The sequence below is a fragment of the Phoenix dactylifera genome, chromosome 2, assembly GCF_051530095.1.
Source record: "Phoenix dactylifera cultivar Ajwa chromosome 2, Ajwa_hap1_PhDact_Kaust_v1.1, whole genome shotgun sequence".
NCBI classification, from domain to species: Eukaryota; Viridiplantae; Streptophyta; class Magnoliopsida; order Arecales; family Arecaceae; genus Phoenix; species Phoenix dactylifera.
Genome location: NC_143191.1, coordinates 3,419,506 through 3,439,489, shown reverse-complemented (window position 1 = coordinate 3,439,489; position 19,984 = coordinate 3,419,506). Strand labels below are relative to the sequence as shown.

General features: G+C 35.3%; 2 protein-coding genes across 2 annotated transcripts; both read left to right on the top strand.

Moving 5' to 3' along the window:
- The first annotated feature begins 448 nt into the window (after nt 1–448).
- Nucleotides 449–1,653, top strand: LOC120105302 (NAC domain-containing protein 104-like). Its single transcript, XM_039117666.3, has 3 exons — nt 449–784; nt 874–1,172; nt 1,268–1,653. Exons 1-3 carry the CDS (start codon nt 634–636, stop codon nt 1,415–1,417), a joined length of 600 nt encoding a protein of 199 aa, XP_038973594.3. The 5' UTR covers nt 449–633; the 3' UTR covers nt 1,418–1,653.
- A 4,711-nt stretch (nt 1,654–6,364) lies between these two features.
- LOC103722203 (EPD1-interacting receptor-like cytoplasmic serine/threonine-protein kinase) lies at nt 6,365–19,605 on the top strand. The gene is made up of 10 exons (XM_008812679.6): nt 6,365–6,870; nt 7,169–7,305; nt 7,760–7,857; nt 10,337–10,695; nt 13,048–13,500; nt 13,664–13,824; nt 14,773–14,846; nt 14,944–15,088; nt 15,188–15,337; nt 19,162–19,605. The coding sequence occupies exons 1-10, from the start codon at nt 6,684–6,686 to the stop codon at nt 19,237–19,239; spliced, it is 1,842 nt and encodes a 613-aa protein (XP_008810901.3). The 5' UTR covers nt 6,365–6,683; the 3' UTR covers nt 19,240–19,605.
- Nucleotides 19,606–19,984: the final 379 nt, after the last annotated feature.

Sequence of the window (19,984 nt, the reverse complement as noted above, 5' to 3'; positions counted from 1 at the left end):
TTATAGAATTTTTAGCTCAGTCAGCAAGCATGCCATCAGTAAAGAGGTGCAAGCTAAAGTTGGCTCATCCTTTGCTCAGTTACATGAGAAACTTTAATGGTTTGATAAGGAATTCAGGATAGGTTTGCATTCAAAACATGAAAATATTATGCAGAAAATTTGAAGATTCTATATTTATTTCATTAATCTATTATGTTTTAAATATATTATTCATCCAAAACTAGCCAATTAAGAATAAAGGCTGCATTATGAATAAAATCTTTATTTAGACATGGATTTTGTAAATGTTGGAAATTTCTCAAGCCATGCATCATTGGTTGGAACATTTTTCTGGCTCCACCCAGTTTGCTTGGGCCCGTGTTCTTCACTCCAATCCGGATTATATTTTTTCAAAAAGAGGCCACTAACTAGTGATTAATTGCCAACCGCGTCCAATCTCCCAGCTGCCCTTCTCTCTTACGTCTCTTCTTTCCTTCCCTCCCTCTAACCCTCTCCACGCTATAACTGCCAATCATAGCATCATAACAAGAACCACATTGGAGCTCCCACTTAACTTCTGCACCTTCTTACCTCTTTCCGTTCACTCACTTACAACCTCCAAGGCTTCTCCTACGTTGTCTCCATCTCCATAGCATGGGTGGCCTCCCCCCTGGTTTCCAGTTCGTCCCCTCCGATGAAGAGCTTGTCGTCCATTTTCTATATCCCAAGGCGTCGCTCTTACCATGCCACCCTGACATCATCCCCAGCCTCAACCTTCGCCATGTCGATCCATGGGACCTTGATGGTGGGTTTCTCTTCTTGGTTTCTTTTGTTACTCCCACATCCTTTGCACCATGACACTACTATATAACAAGCACTCGTTTGCATATTAAGGTAAAGCACTGCAAGGTGGCAACCAGTGGTATTTCTTCAGCCAGAGGATCCAAAACAGAGTGTCGCCGAATGGCTATTGGACGCCGATCGGAGTCGACGAGCCCGTAGCAAGCAGCGACAAGGTTGTTGGCATGAAGAAGACGCTAGTCTTCTACGTTGGTGAAGCTCCCTGCGGGGTAAAAACTAATTGGATGATGATTGAATACCATCTCTTGGACGGTTCTACCAATTGCAGCAGCAGCGGTAGCCGCACGCATAGTAATAGAAGGTCCTCCAAGAAGAGAGCACACCAAAGAGTAGTATGTTCCTTGATATTAATTTGATACCTTACACTAGTTCGCTTGATGCTTCATTTCATGGCCTGATAACTGGACTTTGTTGCTATGATCTCTAGGTTTCTGACAACTGGATCATTTGTCGAGTCTATGAAGCAAGCTGTGATTCAGTTGCAAGCTCTTTAAGCGATGACACAGAGCTCTCATGCTTGGATGAGGTGTTCTTGTCCTTGGATGATCTTGACGAGATAAGCTTGCCCAACTTATAAGTTCTGGAGGTTGTCATTAAACTCAGGGTTTAACCATGTAGCTCTAATGATGTGTTGCTTTTGGTAGCATTAATTAGTATGGGCTGAAGAACTCAAGCCCATCATGTGTGTAACTATCCGTTCTTTTGTTAGAAATGTGATTGAAGCGTGGTATATAGGGAGTGTGATATAGGTTTTTTTTTGGAGAAGGAAAGCTTCCAACAATGTAATTTGATCCCTCTAAAGAGGACTATGTAATCTTTCATGTCGTTCAATATAACATCGTTTGAAGTTCAGACTTATGCTCCATCCTTTTTTTTCTTTTTTGTCTGAGAAAGTACTCATGCTCAACTTGGTTTGTTGTGTGATTCACTTTTCTTTCTCTAAATGTGATTTGAGTATGAAGCAAGTGCTGTAGGTTATTAAAGATGGGAGGGCCATGGAACTTATGCGTGCAGTCGGAGTGAATCAAGTATGGTGTAGGCTTTTAGTTTCTTTTCTTTTTTAATTAAAGAAAAAATTCTTGAAGTAGGATCCAAAGGTTACAATTAAATAAAGGATCTAATAATTTAATTGCATTCTTCTAATGAGAGCGTGTAATTCTATATGTTATTTATGTATAACTATTGCTATCATATAAAAGTTCTTATGCTCAATTTAGTGTGATGATTTATTCCAGTTTCCTTCTTTCCATTAATTGAAGTCTGAAGCAAGTGCCCTTCATAGGTTATTAGATGTAGAAGGCCCCATGCAACTTTTGTGGGGTAACTGCATGCCTTATGGGTTGTCCTTTTTAGCCTTTTCTTTATTCTCCTCGAAGCCCTCCCTCATGATTTTGGTGGTGGTGTCGTGCCACGAAGCAAAGGTGGCATCCCTTCAGAATAATATATGGATGCAGCTTACGTGAGCATTTCGCTATCCATGGCGTCATCTCGGATTGGGTTCGACACTTCTACGTGCTCCAATGCAGGAGAAAATAGACTAGGCCACAAGGTGGGGACTCGGAGGATTTGCATGCATAAGAGGGCAGCATATTCTTTTTGAGTTGTCTAGACTTGATTAGAAATGTCCAAATAGGAGGCATTTGTTTTATGGATAGATATCCATAATATTTTATTTTTTAATTTTGTTGGTTGAATTCATTCCAGATACATATATATGATTCGTCCACCCCATCACACACACATAAAAAAATACATTTTAAGTATTGATCATATGTTGATGTGTCTGCTACAGGTGGCATTTCATTCCACATGATAGGATTTTTTTTCTCCCTTTACCTAGTATATGATAAAAGAAGCAGAATAAATGCAGCTAGGCTAACAATTAAACACATCATAATTATATATTTAATATGGCTCAAATGTATAGTGAGAGCTAAAATGGGGATTTGAAGGTGCCAGTAACTCAAATTGTTAGGACAATTTCTTGGTGATTATATTTGCCAGACTTAGGGTACTTTAAGGTCTCATAGGAGTTGGAAGAATTCAATTATATAGGTTGCTAACTCAATGGTGGCATTTCATAGGGCAAATTATGTGATTTACTTAGTAGTAAACATTGGTAGTAGTGCTCACTTGTACTCCAGAATGCAATGGCATAAAATTTATAAGTTGTAATTGTCTATAAATTTTGATCTTGTTGAACAAACAAGCAATAGAAACAAGCTTTAAGAGGAGAATATATGAAAATAAAACCAAACATATTATATAATTAAAAATAATAAAAAAATAATATTTTTAATAAGAATTGATATATAAAATGAATTGTTATGAGAGTGAGAGAGAGACATTTGAAACAGAAAAGGCATTATTGTATAAGGATGGAAGATTTTAAATTAAGCAATTCCAAGAATCAAAAATTGAAAAATTAAATATGAATTGATCTTTAGTGGTTTAAAATTTGTTTGTGATTTTAGAGAGACAAATCAATGAAATGAATGAAAAATATAGCTATAGACTTATTCTATTTAAACTTTTAAAAAAGATTAAAATATATTTTTATTTGAAAATTTGACAAATTATTTATATAGGGAAAAGCTTTGATATTCAAGACTCTCTCTTTTTAATTTTGTGTGGAATAAAAAAAAATGACTACTGTTCCTACTAGTCAACTTCTAGGTATTTTTAAGATTTAATGGCCTAAAAAAAAAAGTCCGAAATAAAAAAAGAATGACTCTATCTTTTTAATTTTGTGTGGAATAAAAAAGAATGACTTTTGTTTCTACCTATCAACTTCTAGGTATTTTTAGAGAGACAAATCAATGAAATAAATGAAAATAGAGAAAATACAGCTACAATTTTATTCTATTTAAACTTTGAAAAAAGGTTAAAATATATTTTCATTTAAAAATTTGACAAATTAATTATATAGGGAAAAGTTTTGATATTCAAGACTCTCTCTTTAGTTTTGATAAAGTGTGTGTGTGTGTGTATTCATATTACTTTTGACAATTGATAAAATGTTAAACAATTTATGATATAATATTTTGATTTAATCTCCATTAATGCACCACTCTTTTTGGATTTTCCCCTTTTTCTAGAAAAAAACGATACAATTGGATGTTCTTTAAAGGAATTTAGTTTTAGCAAGGCAATTATTGACCACTAAATCATAATGCCCCACACTTTTAGTTGGAATTTGGCTACTAAGTATAGTACATTTAGTATGCACCGAAATGTGTTATACTATGATTGGGGTTTTGTGGATCAAAGAATATATTTTCATAGCCCAAAGAAATCTATTTTTTAAGTCAATCCTTATAAACACCTACTTGAATACGACATGTGCCTAATTTCCTATAAGGTTACTTTTATCATTACAAAATTTGTGTGCACATCATTTTCATGAACTATCCTAAAGATAATGCTTCATCTTTGCTTCTTTTTTGGCATAAAGATTGCAGTCCCTCATAAAAATAGATTCTTGTCATTTGAAAGCAAGTAAAGCATGCATGGGATGAGGTGTCTATGGAGCCACATGATATACCTTCATCTCCTTTTTTATCTTCCTACCCATTTGTGAGTGAGACTTATTGGCTTGGGACCCATTCTTGAGCCCTTTTGTGTTTTTGGAAGCTTTTGGATTTCAATAGAGAAATTAGCAGAAGGATGCACATATTTAATACTTCATCCTCCTTAAGTCTAGTGCCTAATCATGGTTCTAACGTGGATTAGGTGACTATGTGAGGAATGAAAGTGGATAGTGGACCATGCTACCTAGTTTTTTTCCCAATCTAATTATGCTAATTAATCATGTCATTACATGCCAACCATGTTTGAGCTAAGAACAGGTTAAGGTCATTCGCACATAACACAATCTCGGTCTTTAACATGCGCACGAACACTCGATCACATGCTGGAGATATTTTGAGATATATGATCACGTGTGATCATTCTTGATTGTGTTCGATCGCAAATCTCAAAGAATGATCATGTGTTTGTGCATGCTATGAAGCAGGGTGATGATCTTGGTGCTACGAGTTCTATGGGTTTGGTGTGGCTAAGAATGTGCTGAATTTGGGCGTTGTCGTTGTGATTGAGAAGGAGACTAGCACACTAAGCTTTTTAGAAGGGCCAAACAAAAGGCACGGTCCTAAAAATTTGGAGATATCGGAGGCAAACTTTTGATGATGCTAGCATCCGTCTATTTATGAGACCTTAACTAAAACTAAGATCTTTGTAAAAATATAAAACAGATGCTATGTGAAATCAACTATCTTCAATTTGATAGATAATGAGAGACAATAAAAATAAAATAAAGGCGTCATTTGATAATGTCACTATCAAAAAGAATATAATACGATGTTCAATTTCTTCAAATATTTAAATGTAATAATATATTATTTTGGCCAAATATATAGAACAGTCAAATTTTTTTCATATTGGTTGAAAGGTTGCTACAATTTTAAGGGGATTATAGCTTGATACCAATTGCTATTGAAGTCCCTATATCTATACATAGGGTACCTATACTAGTTTTTCTCAAAAAAATCTAAACTATTTTATAGAGAAAAAACTTTATATAAGTATAACTAGATGTCTTTTGAAATTCTAGCCAATATGAAGGTTCCATCGTACATAAAATTTGATATTGTGAATGTGATTTACTATTTTTAAACTAATAATCAAAAATTATATAATTTGGAGACCTAAATCTATGCAATAATCAATAATTTTAAAAATAAAAACGAAATACAAAATAGGATTAAATACCATAAATTAGTTATTATAAAACTAAAAATTTGTAACATATAAAATGATAGTAAAAAAATATACATAAAAAATGATAAAAACAGCTTACTTGCAAAATACAATAACTAACTAAAATATAGTAAAACCAAAAAAAACATTAATACAAAATTATAAAATACAAAAAGGAAAATAAAAATCCAATAAAAAATAAATATTCATAAAAATTAGTAATAAGATAAAACTTATCTAAACTAAAGGATGTCGAAAATTGACAAACAATACAAAGAATTAAAAATAGTGAATAAGTTAAATACAATAGAATAACATATATTAAAAATACTAGGTAATTGATATGATAATCAAAATAAATTAAAAAGTTACATATATTAGTATGAAATACGAGTGGATCATTCATCAAATAATATAACAGAATAGATATAACAAAGTATAAAAAATAAAAAATAAAACATGGACATAAAGATAAAAACATAATCAACTAAAATATAAGAAAAATATAAACCATTAATAAATAAAATGAACATAAAAATATAATTGAATTATGATAATAAAGCATAAATAAGAATAAGCTAAAATCGCGATATTTTTAGAAAATTTAAAATGGTCATTAAGCCCGATGGTCGGCCCAGGATCTGGAGCAATACACTATGTTCACTTTGTGCAAATTTCCGTCCCGGCCCGGCCCGTGATCATATCTACCGTTAGTTCAATATAATATTTAATTTTTTTCCCCTACATGACGACACCCTTCCAAAATGCCCTGTGGCGGCCGGTATTTTCGATCTTGCCCCCCCGTCGTGCCTCCTCCAAGGAAGAAACTCCGCTTTCACGCGCCCGTCGTCTTTCTCGGCCGGCAGCGATCGCGATCCCACCACCATCCCTTCTTCGCCTTTGTCCTCTCCCATCTCTCTTCTCGAATATGCTCGGAATCGATCTCCGGATATCCTCCGAATCTGGGCGACGGAGGAACCGATGCGGGGATTTAAGGCCGAGGAGGAGGAGGCGGCCCAGACCCCAGGGGTCGGGAAGGGGATCTTCGGGGGGATTCGGTGTAATCTCGTTCGCGACCTCTGGAGATGGAGCAGCGGAAGAATTCCGCGCTTCTGCCGTCAAACGTCGTGATCGTCGCTTACGACGCGACGAGGGTCCATAACGAGTGCGAGCTCCAGCTCACCGTGAAGGGCATCCGGATGAGGGGCGACATTCTCAATGGTGGCGACACCCTGGTCGTCCTCGGCGTCCTCCACACCGTCACCCACCCTAGTGAGAATCCATCGGATTTCCCTTCTTAGTTCTGGATTTGAATGCTTTGGCATGAAGAGTAGGATTCCATTTTTCTTGTTTTTCCCCTCCTTTCCGGCTTGACATTGAAGTGAAAAGGAGGGGAGGAGGAAGATGATAGAAAGGACGCTTCTTACTTGCTGAGTTTCGTTATTATTTGTGATTCCCATAAATGTTGCTGAATAAACTTCAAAAATGCAAGTTAATGGTGCGTCTGATTTTTTTAGTTTATTGGATTCCATTGATCACCTTACAAAAATTCCTTATTTGCTTGACTTAGTGGGGTATCAAATAAAAGCATGCACCGACTCCTTTTTTGGGACCAATTCCCGTGCGCTTGAAGAGGAGATCTCTAGAAAGCTTGATCTGTACGAAAGCATGCTTCTACAAAGTGCTGAGCAATGCAAAGCTGAAGGGGTAATCTGCTGCAAATGCTGCATAAGTCGATGCTTTATTACTATTCTTTTATATTCTTATGCATTAACCCTTGTTCTTGCATGTTTTTTTTTAATAGGAGGCCATAATGCGTTACCGAATGTTGTATGGCCAGTTGCAATTCTTAAACCAAACTTGTAGTTAGATTTGGATTAAAAAATCCATCACCTAGTCTCAAATGGCAAAAGGTTTTTTAAAGTGACGTTTGATGCTAATAATGAAGTCTGACATCAACCTGTTTTAGGTCATATATGAACTATCAACATATCTCTTGTTATTTATCCTTGTTTATGTTAGTCTGTGGGGCAGGAATTCAGTGATGCTATTTATATGCATAATTATGAGTCCTATAACCTACTGAAATATGGAAAAAGCATCGACACTTGTATGCCATATACTGTTGTCATTTTTCTGATCTCATATTTCTCTGTGCCAGGTCAGCATGATCATCAAAATTACTGCAGGAATACCTACAAAAGTAGTTATTTTGCAAGAAGTAGTTTCTAGTAAAGCCACATGGGTTATACTTGATCGGTATGTTTGCCTCTGGTTGCTTGTGTTATTTCGTTTAGGTTCAGATTTTTCGCATCTAGATGAGATAAGATATAATGTGATTAGGTGCATCAAAATAAATTATGTAGAAGTGCTTCTTATATTGCATCCTGAATGACTCTATTATTTGATTACTTCATATGACATGATCAACAATTAGTGCTACCTGTATTATATGCATATCAAATTGGTGAAATGTATGCGAAGTCTTTATATCATCTAAGCTTTCAGTTTTTACTTAGAAAAGCAATCAATGTTCCAGATAGTCAACAGTCAAGGCTGTTTCCATACTGTCAATTGAAGGTAAAATACACATGGAAGAACGATCCTAGACATGGTTTATTTTTTTTGGCCAGGGCCGAACCTTGTTAATTTTCTCATTTCTCCTGGAAGTAGATCTATAACAACGAAAATAATAGATCTGGATATCGTTTGGTTGATGCTTGCAACTGGCCCTGGTTTCAATTCATTGGTACATTAAATTGGGATTTTAACAATCTGGTTGGTTTGGCTTTCTCTGGATGCTTGTGCTTCTAAGTTTTTACTTGTTATCACATTTTAACATTGTATGTAATTTTTCTCATCAATTAACATTGCAACAACTGGATTTGTACATACAGTTGCTTCCTGGTAAATTTGTGATGCTGAAATTACTTATGATGCACTATGCGTGAAAATAGGGAACAGTAGGTGAAAGAATAAGGGATTTTTTTAGTGCATTGAGACATACATTTCTATTTGTGCATTACTTTATTCTGTCAATATTGCCAATCAATGTCAACAATGCTAGGGACTTGAAATAATTCCAAAATATGCCTGCTTGTTTCAATGTGGATATTCGGTTAGGGCCGTCTATTTTAAGTAGATCTTCATATGGTTCTGCATTCCAGGTCAGCATGATTGTCAAAATTACTGCTGGAAAGCCAAACTAAGTAGTTGTTTGCAAGAGGTTGTTTTGTTCCCACTGAGCAACTTGGTTGTACTTAATGCTAGGTCATATGTTTGCTTCTTGATGCTTGTGTTGTTTTGATCATGTTTGTAATGCCTAGGTGAGGAGAGAACTTAAAGATATCAGATGTATGGAATATTCTGTCAACTATGTTTCTTGTACATCCAGATGGACTCTTGTGTTGAATTGCTAATATTTTACTTGTTTTCTTATTTGACAATGGTCAGCAATTTAGTCATTACACATCATATGTGCATATCAAATTAGTAAATGTGTACAGAATTTTTTTTCTTTGAAAATTGCCAGTATTGACTTAGGAAAAAGCATTCAATTAGGCATTTGATGAACAGATCCAGACAGAAGAAATTACCTAATGGTTGTTACTGGACCTTAATTGTTGTCACCATTTTTGTGAATAGACCCATGATGGATAGATTAATCTTGATATCATTTGTTAACTCTTTTGTCAGGGCCTAGTCTCCAGTCATCTATAGATTAAATTTAGTATTATGTAATTTTAATTTGGTTTTTGGTTCATTATGGTGTCTTATCCTACTAAATTATCCTCTATTGTTCTAATTTATCACTCAAGTTATTGCCTCATCTCCTGTGACATAATTTGCACCATGGGATCCATCTGTGAAGTGCTTACTGGTGAGGCTCAAGGGCTTGGCTAGGCAATTTAAAGTAGCTTGGAACTCACTGATTACGCTTAACAATTGCTTCATATTACATCTTTGATGCTTTTATCGTAAATGATGCTTTATATAGAAAAAAGAGAGAAAAATATATGATATAGAAAGGGAACTCAGGTAGTGCTTTGAGATTTGTCGGTAACTGATTTCAAGCTGACAAGGTTGCTGGTCCATGTCAGATGAGTTAGGTACCTGAACAAGTTTTAAACCGCCTTCTGGTTCCATGATAAATCTTCAGTTGAGTTGTTTATGTTGAGCAGGAATCAAACATTTCAAGCGTCACTAGAGTCAAATGAAACCTTCTTGTGCAAACAGTATTCATTAGTGTCAAGATTTGGTATGCATTTGGTGTCCACAATCACAGTATTTTCTTTGTCGTTTGCTCTTATCCTTTTCCACTATAAAAGGGAAACAAATTGGTGTGCAGAAATATGACTGTCTGTTGCTTATAGAAGTTGCTATATCATTAGTAATAGCTTTCTGTGAAATGAAGTTTTCATGTGAATTGGATTATATCGCACTGAAGCAAACCTGCTGTTAGCATGATTGATCTACATCAATATATAGTATTACTAACTTTAAAACTATTCGGATGAGCATGAATCCTACCTCTTTCTGGAATGGTCCATCACAATCTCTGAGTATTGTGCTGTTGATTTTAACACATGAAATTGCTGCTAGTGAAAGTAATTTGAACTCAAATATTTCCATTTTTTAAATCTATTATCTCCTATGAAGATTACTGAGTCTATAATGTTATTTAGGATTTCAAGTTCAATCTAAATTGCTTTGAATAATGAATACCAACTCTTAGCAGGCACCTAAGAAAGGATCTGAAATTCTATGTGAAACATATTCCCTGCAAGGTCGCATTAATTCAGGATAGTTTATCTGTGGAAGTGATGAAGCCGTTTTTGACAAAGGCCTCGAATAAGGAAGGCTTGGAGCAGAAATCTTTCTACTCTGACTGGAGGACTGTTGGGTCCAAATTCAACATGCAGGAGACTGAAAGCAATGAGCAGTGTGTTGTATCTTCCTTAAGTTATTATGCCTCTTCCAGTTCCCTAGATAGCTCTGATATTTTCAAGTACAACATGCTTCCTGCATCTAGCTTCAAGACTCTGAATCACAAAAATTTAGCATATGATGAGACTGAATCTTTACCTAAGCAAGCTGGTACGTGAGAGAGCTTCATCTTATTGGGTAAAAGTAGTGTCCACTACATATCGTATTTGTATATAGCAAAGTACGCTGTCTTGGTACTAGGTATCGTACTGGTGCCATCTTGTTATTGTGCCGGTATGTCCTGTATGGGGGCCGCTTCGGCATACTAAGTGGCGATACACCCCCGTACTGTATATCAGTACCGAACCGATATGGTACTGTATATTCCGTACTGCACGATTTAATATGGTATGGCGTACCATGGTATATAGCCTAGGTAATATATGCTTTATATGGTTTAATTAGAAATCTTATTGAATTTGATCTGTATAATACCATATGGCGTCTACAAAATTTTGTGTTATATTTGGCACTTAGTAACAGGATATGGTACACCCGCTTCAAAATCTCTTCAGAAACTCGTCTTTGCACCCACTTTCTAAGCATTTTCTTATTCAAAATATTTTTATCGGATTTGTTTTCCCGCACCTACACCTGAAACTGCTACAGCACCTGAACACTGCACCCACTTGAGTTAACCAAGAACTTTGGCCAAACAGCAAATTATTAAAAATATTTCTAACAAACACCATTTCTTTGATTTTTCAAGAAAAACTTCCATTCTTTTGTTGATATATACTATATTAATCTCGAATCCTATTCGATGCTAACAAGTCTCACTTAACTCTTTAATTTAGTAGATTGATAATCCAGCACTTACATATTCCTTGCTTCATCAATTACCACCCCTTTTAGCTCATCCCCAGTGCAAAATTATCCGGATATTCCCTTTTATGATTGTTTCTTTTTTGTGGTTTTATAATTATCATAGAATGCTATTTTTTCTGCATGATTGATTATCTATACATTGTTAAGGGTTTTCTACCAAGTTGGTAAAATAGCTACTTTTCTTTTTGTTTTTCTTAAAGCTATCATACTGTCTAAAAAACACTGCTGGTTTTGCTGTTGTCATCTTCATTGTCATATGGTAAAGACAACACAACATGAATTTTTTCGGACAGAACAATTCACTTACATGAATGAATAAAGTAATGAAGACTATTGTCCTTTCTGACCAAATATACGATCTCTACCGGGCACTCCTTCAATCAAAATTTGGTAGGTTTATTATTGACAAAATTTTAAAGCCAATCAGCAAAATGGTTCCCTTCCTCAAGGCTTTAACACCTTCTTCACCATACCACTTTGGAGCCACTTCTTTGCAGTCTATATCCAGCAAGCTGTTATTCTTCATCAGATCCTTGTTTTGCAGAAATGGAATTATCTTCTCTTCATTACTTCATTGCTGCCAACTAGTCCTTCGCTGTAAGCAACCCCTCAGTAGTTCTGAGGTTAGCTAATGGAGCAAATAATATTTTCTATATAAACCTCACAAGCCGTGATGATATTTTCTCAATAGGCCTGTGTTGCCCATAACTGGGCATCCAAACTCAATTCAGCTAAAGGGAGCCCACTTTATGTGTTCGGTTGGCCTGAAGTGGCGCTGTTAGGCAGAAATGGCCCAAGTTTGCTTGGGCCTATGGATTGCAGAAGCCACTTCAGCAAAGTGGGCTGCTATTCATCCCGCTTACACCAAACTAAAATGGACCCTATAATCTGGGTTTATATGTCTAACATAAACCTTTTTATTGTCTTGCCCTTTTTTTTTGGGGAAATCTTTCTCAGTGTTGCCATGTGACATGGATACGCATTCTTTTGCTTATGAGGATGGGGATGCTATCATGTCCATTCTGTACTTGGGTTTTTTATAATCATGAATAATCTAGCATACTTGAGTTTGTTGCTGGTATGTGTTCATTTTTCATCAGATAACCTCATAGTATTGAAAGGATGCCTGGCAAGGAACTAACAGCTTGACAAAGGTTTGTTGATGACAAGAGTTTTAGTATAATAACAAAACAATCTTTATATGACACTATGATTCTTAAAGATGTTTGAAATTTTCGACAATTCTTATTATTGACTGTCCAGAAAATATAGTAAGATTATGCTCAACAAACTCTACATCATAATATGCAAGGTTCATGGTACCGGTGCATGTCACCCCCTACCAACCATACTTGTACCGTACTACTGAATAGATACTCGGTAAAGAGGTGTACCAAGTGCTGGTACGCTAAGCAATCCCCATACTGGGAGTACTAACACTCTACCAACATCATACCAGTATGGGATTTAGTGCTGAGATTGTGAACCTTGATTATATGTGTTATATTTCTAGCAGTTATCTCTATATTAATTTATAATGTGATGGTAGTTCTTGTCTGCAGACAGTTAGTTGCTCGTCACACATTTTCTTCTAATATTGTTCTTTGTATTTAAAATAATTCTTATATCTTATAGGGAAGCATTCCAAAGGATATCACACAAATCTTGCGGGTCCTCATGCACTGCAAGGCCAACATGATACTCTTTTTCAGTATGATTCCTTAGAAAAGCCAATTCTTTGTGCTGTTTGTGGGCTAAAATCGATACTTTATGTCAAGGAGTCTATGAGATTTCGATTTTCAGAGATTCAAGCTGCAACATCTGATTTTTCAAAAGAAAATTTCTTGGGAGAAGGTGGATTTGGTCATGTATATAAAGGCCGACTTAAAGATGGGCAGATTATTGCGGCAAAAATGCGGAAGGAAGCAAGTACACAGGGATATTCTGAATTCTTTTCTGAAGTACATATCCTCAGCTTTGCACGACATAGAAATATCGTGATGCTGTTGGGTTACTGTTGCAAGGAGAACCATAACATATTGGTCTATGAATATATCTGCAATAAATCTCTCGAGTGGCATTTGTTTAGTAAGTGACTATTGCAGTCAAAATGACCTAGACTTACATATTACATTGTAATAAATACGTAATATTATTATCTTTTGACAGCAATAGCAATTTCGCCTGCAAGATTTTTCTTTATTTTATTTTATTTTTTCTCGAGATACTAGCTCTTTCTATTGATAAATAGGTCAGTCAGCTCACCTACTGGAGTGGCATAAAAGACATGCTATGGCTATTGGAATAGCAAAAGGTTTGCGTTTTCTACATGAAGAGTGCCGTGGAGGTCCAATAATTCATCGAGATTTGCGGCCAAGCAATATACTACTTACTCATGATTTTGTTCCCATGGTAAATTTGTGTTAACTTTTCCACCTTCCATTTTTTTTTCCTGTTAACTATGAAATTAGTATGTCAGAGGCTGCATGTCAGTTTGCTGAAACATAACTTATTTTGCATATAGAAAAATTGAAGTAATTTTTAGTATTGTTGGGTGGTGAAAACTGGAGATGTCATTCAGGCCCCAAAACTAATGCTAGTCTAAGGTGATCTTGGTCATTTTAAAGCTGCTTTGTGTTTTAAACCAAAGAATCTTTGCTGCAGGAACTGAGTCGTCCAACATACCTTCTTTAAATTTCATGTGCATAAGTGTGGTGTTCTGAGGTGATTTCAACCTTTGAACTTGTGAAATATTTTCAGTTCTCCTCACCCACTTGCATATTTGCATTTCAGATCCACATCTATACATGTTTTATGCAACCTAGCTACACAAAAAAGTGGAGGTATCTTTTTGCAGTCAAATGGTTTAATTTCTGACCTTTAGATGAGTTGGAGGCATCAGGATTAAATTCTTGGAAGCTAATTTTAGTACAATTGGGAAGTTTGATAATAAAATAAAGGAAAAAAAAACTGGGTAACTTTGCGATGTCTCAGTTGTTATCATATGATGTTTAAGCTTCATTTTTTCGTGTTGACCAGATTTTGATCTAAATTTTAAAATAGGCTTTCATTTTGGGACTTTCTGATTTTTGTCACATATATGGAAATACCCATCTTCTCTTACATTTCAAGTTTGGAGGCCCTGGTTTGCTGAAAACTTACTCATTTTTCAGAAGCTGTGTACCACCTACATCATGCATGTTATAGGAAATTTCTGTATAACTCTTACCATCGTGCTACCCAATTTACATCTCTTCCTTATAGCTCGCTGAATTTGGAATTAAGATTGAAGTCACTTGCAGATATACATTTTATGCAGTGTGAAAAGCCTATATATTGATGAAGTCTGGTTTTCCACAGCTTGGGGATTTTGGCCTTGCTAGATGGAAGTCCAATAATGATTCTTTTCACACGAGAGTTCTTGGTGCATCAGGGTGGGAACTTCATGCCTGTTTATCATGTCATACCTCTAGTTTCACTCAGCTTTTCCCTTTTTATATAATACTGACAATATTTCTTAAGTCTATGTAGGTACCTTGCTCCTGAGTATGCTGAACATGGGATTGTATCTGTGAGGACTGATGTTTATGCATTTGGGATAGTTCTTTTTCAACTGATATCAGGACGCCGGGTAGTGGACGAACAAAATGGGCATAGTCAACATTTACTGAAATGGGTTTGACAAAATTTTGTTGTTTGATAGAAAAATATTCAACCTAAAGCATGCATGTCAGATGACATCATGATAAACCTTCTTCTGTTTTGCTAATTTCAGGCGGGACCACTAGTTGAAAGTCTTGCACTGCATGAACTTATTGATCCACGTGTTGGAGAATCCTATGATACTTATGAGTTGTATCATCTGGCTAGAGCAGCATTCCTCTGTGTTAGGAGAAATCCTGAGATGCGTCCATCCATGGGAGAGGTTTGTATTAGGGTTTTGTGCTGAGTTCTTTTCTACTTCTGTGGACATTAAATTGTGTATTGCTTTGTTTGCTAAAGATTTGTTGATGGTTTGGAAAGGACTGGTGTTTTTATAACTATCAATCCATCGTTACTATTATTCTAAATTTTTTGGTTGTGGAAAGTAATCTACTTTAGGCACTGGGCTAATGGAAAGTGCAAAATGCAGAGACAACAATTTTTGCAACAAATTCTAGGTGTAGATGTTAACTCTTCTAATAACTGCAGTTAATACTGTAAGCATGCTTGTGTCTCAACTATGGTGGCATTATTCTTTTGGTGCTTTGGAAGGACATAAGCCATAATTATGGCGATGAATGTCTGCCTCCTGGATCAACTGCCGCTTTACATTTAGTCTTCCAGGCCCTTCGTTTCGATGGCCATTTTATGTTTGATCCCTGGCCTATGAGTAAATGCATTCAGAAAACTGTTATTAACAATATACAGGAATAGGCATATACAAAGAGGGCTAACTGTAAGGGACTAAACTAGAAATGCTCTCTGTGTAAAAACCATGAGACATGGTAGTCAAGCAGAAGGACCGAGTGCTAAGTTCCCCTTTTTAGGACGTCATTCCTAGTGAAATATCTTTCTTCTGCCGCCTTCTTATTTGACATCATGGAGACCCTCTTGGTTTTTTTCACAATGCATGCTCTTGTAAGACCAACTTGGGTATCAGTTGATCCAGTCAAAGCATATTTTCAAATAATAGATCTTATCTCATGATGATGCTACATTTTACCCAATCTTCACAATGAAGTCTAAGATTGTCCTTAAAGGGACTCTCTCATTTTCCAGTGCCTCTTCCTCCTGAACTCATGACTTGTTGAAAACATAAAACCCCACTTTGTTCTTACTATTGCAAAAATTAAACCTTACTTTCTCAATGTTAATAGTACCCAGTGAGTATAGTTTCATAGTTAGCTCCACCTTGAAAGTACAAGCTCACTCACTGCCTTTTGCCTCGATCTTTGAATAAAAACTAGCATATCTGATTAGGATTACCTTCGTTTTTCTCCAACTTTGTCTTTTCTTAAGATGTTGACCTTTAAATTCTTGCTGTAAGCTTATGTTCTTCTGCTCAACCTTATTCATGTCTGATCACTTCTTGTTTGTAAAACCTCGTTAGATCTCTGTAACACATAATTAAACAATAATGTCATAATTTTTATCACTTAATCATCTTCAAATGTTATAATCCAAAAATTATGCTTCTCATGATGCGCTAATCTTCTATTTTATTTGTTACACCAGCTATCTATCTCGATGTTCTTACCACCTACATCAAATGCCGTTACACCTCCCCTTATGACAGGCAGTACTAATCTCATGATTTGCCAGCTTTAGCATCAATGAATGCACGTGCAAATGAATGCACATGGGATATAGGATATCTTGGATATAGGATATCTTAAAAGGATTTTAACATGAAGTAGGTGCTAATATGCTTGAAAAGAAAATAATCTCACATGCACCTTTCTTCGTAGTTCATTTAGAAATTTTTCTCATTCACTGTTTGTATTGGTATTAGTCAGTCCTCGATATGAGATATAAGATAATTCAGCCTCTTTCATCTTGGCCAATATATATCAATCAATCAAGAAATATCAGCTCATATGACATCAACATATTGGTCAAGATTTTCCAATCACATTATTTACTTTCTTAAAATGCTATTTTATTAATAAATCTCATAATTAATGTCTTAAAATAATTGCTAATTTCAGTTGAAGTTTTGATATCTCAGTCTTAAACTATCAGCCGAGGTCTTGGAAAAATCTCAGATCTTTTCAAATTTCCCATATTCATCTAAGCTGAGATAAACCAAGATCTTGGTTCATCATGGTCTTGGTCACACACCATGATGATTGATATCTCGATTCTTAAAAACCTAAAAACCTTGTTCTTATGTCATCCTAGAAGAAGATAATAAAAGAAATATCTAACCACTCATGAAGCACCAAGTGCCCATAACCTTGTAAAAATATTGGATTTTAATTGCTTATCATGCTTTATAATGAAGCATACACCACATGTCTCCACCTCTACATATCATAAAGACCCATCTTGTGAATGGTAAAGTTGATGGCACTGAAATCACTTCGAAGGAAAACCCTCTTTCACCTCTACTATTTTATAGTAACAATTCTCCAATAAGTCAAGGTTAACAGTTAGAGTTCACAGATGAAGGGGGCAAAAAGAAAAAAGGCCATCTTGCAAAGAAAGATGTCAAAAGGCTGATTTTACAGCAGCAAGTCATAATCTTAAGTGGTGGTGCAATCTTTTGTTTGACTTTCTAGTTCAGTTTTATTTATTTATATATTCATTTGGGCAATATGTTTTAGCTGCAATGGTCATCACTATATGCAATAATTTATTACTGAGAACCAAGATTCAGTATATGTTTAGTGGAATGTGTCTTGATATGTATGAATTGCAGAAGGGGGTGAATCATTTATAATCTTGCATGCATTTTTTGATTTACTTTTCTCTATTTCCTTAAGACATATAAATAAATAATATATGTGTATATATATTTGGATTTTGGGGGCTTCTAATCAACATCAAGCACAGTTAAGACAAGTGAGGTTCAGGTTGAATCCCTGGTGGATATGAATGCAAGTCACATCTGTACTGTAGGATATGAAAATGTTTATGATTTCTTATGAGTTTCATAAATCCAACTGCAAGTAGGACATTATAAAGTTTGTCAGATCAAGATTGAATTTAGAGGCAGATGCAGGCTCAGATTTGTTTTAATTTGTCTTTAAATAAATTGATAGAATAAGTATAATTCAGGCTTCTGGACAAGGTTAAATATGATTTTTGGTTTCTACTATTAGCAGTTTTGTTCCGTAGTTTCCAGTCATACTCATATTCCTGATTAGCATTTGCTGCTAGTCCAAAAGAGTGATGCTTATTTGTTTATGGTTGTACATCATATTTATTGTGTTTTGTCATGATTACACTTCAGCATGGTTGTGGCTATTGGTCTTTTGATTTACCAAGGGCTTTTTCCTTTTTTTGATTGGATGGGAGAACAATGCACCCTAAATTTTCTTAGAAGCCTATAATCACAAAAAAGCCAGACAAAAGCAAATGCTACTAGGCTTGCTGGTTCTAGTTTGCTTATACAGCACTAGCATAAATAATTACATTTGAATAGGTTAAATGATGAAACTGTCAATTTCTAATTCACACATGTCAGCTCCAAGGATTAAGTCCTTTTCTTAACAAATTAGAGGTAAGGATGATTTTCCTACAATTTTAGGAAGAACTTTTACTTCAAATTGCATGATGTGTTCATATCAGATACGTATCAGATACTTCCTAGATGCACCTGTGATGCTTCCCTGATACGTCTAGAGATAAGGGAGAGGCGTCTATTTTCTATTATTATTTGACAAATGTTGACATTTTACTGACGAATGTCTAATTTCGGATTTTGTGATGTTAATATTATTGTATGGAGTATAACCATGGTCTATTGATTTAAATGATGACCAAATTACGGAGTTTGTGGAAGTTAAAAATATCATATAAAGCATGAATTTTGATAAGCACACTTTATAGATGCTTCTTTGCATATATGCAAAAAATTATTTTTGTATGGTCGTTTTCTAGCCATATTGTATCCTTTTTTTTAAGATATGCCAAATTACCATTTCCGTATCATGTACTATTGGTATCTCATACCAATATCCATGCTTCATAGCTAGAAATAATTCTAATCATCCCTGGAGTCGCTATGAATTTGTTCATATGCTAATATCATGGTGAAAACAGGTGGTACGCCTTCTTGAAGCAGATAATGACCATGCTCGAGACTTGGCCCAGCAATTCATTCCCCACTATACGAAGTGATATATGCAGTTTAAGCCATTTGTCTTTTTCCTTCTGCTATTCATCTCGTTTGTTTTGCTTACAGGGTATATGTAGCTTCCTCGTATCCTCCAAATACTACCGTAGATCTGTGAGATTATTAAAGAACTGTATTGTGCATGTTTCAATCACCTTGTACCTGTCCATGGATTTCTTTTTATCCGATACCTAGCTAAGCATTTTTCGGATTGTATCCTTTAAACTGGGAATTTATGTTTTGCTGATGATGATTGTGGGATGTGTAGTTTTCCAGTAACGCTGTCTGCCTGTTGCAGATAAATTTACGATAATCTCTTAAAAGTAAGTTTACTAGTAATAACAGATATAAAGCAATTTGTCATGTCTAAATGACCCATTCCATTAGAACTATCTATAAAATGCTGTTCAATCCATCAATGTTCCTTCTGGCAGATCCTTCATCCATTTCAGTTGCAAACGGAAATTTTGAATTTTTTTTCCTAGCTTAGTTTTGTTGATGTGTGGGCAAATATCTCATCAATGTGCAGGTTTTTGTTGATTTAAATACTTGCATGGCCAATATTTGTTATGCTAATGGTATATGGTTTCTTAACACTGAAATGACTCAGTAGACTTTAGGTAACTGATAAACAAGGCTTATATTTGTTTCTCTTTCACCTGTTTCATCCATGTTGATGTTTACTTGGCTGAAACATTGCACGTAGGATCATAATGATGACAAGAATAGTTCTGAAGAACCTTGGTAGAA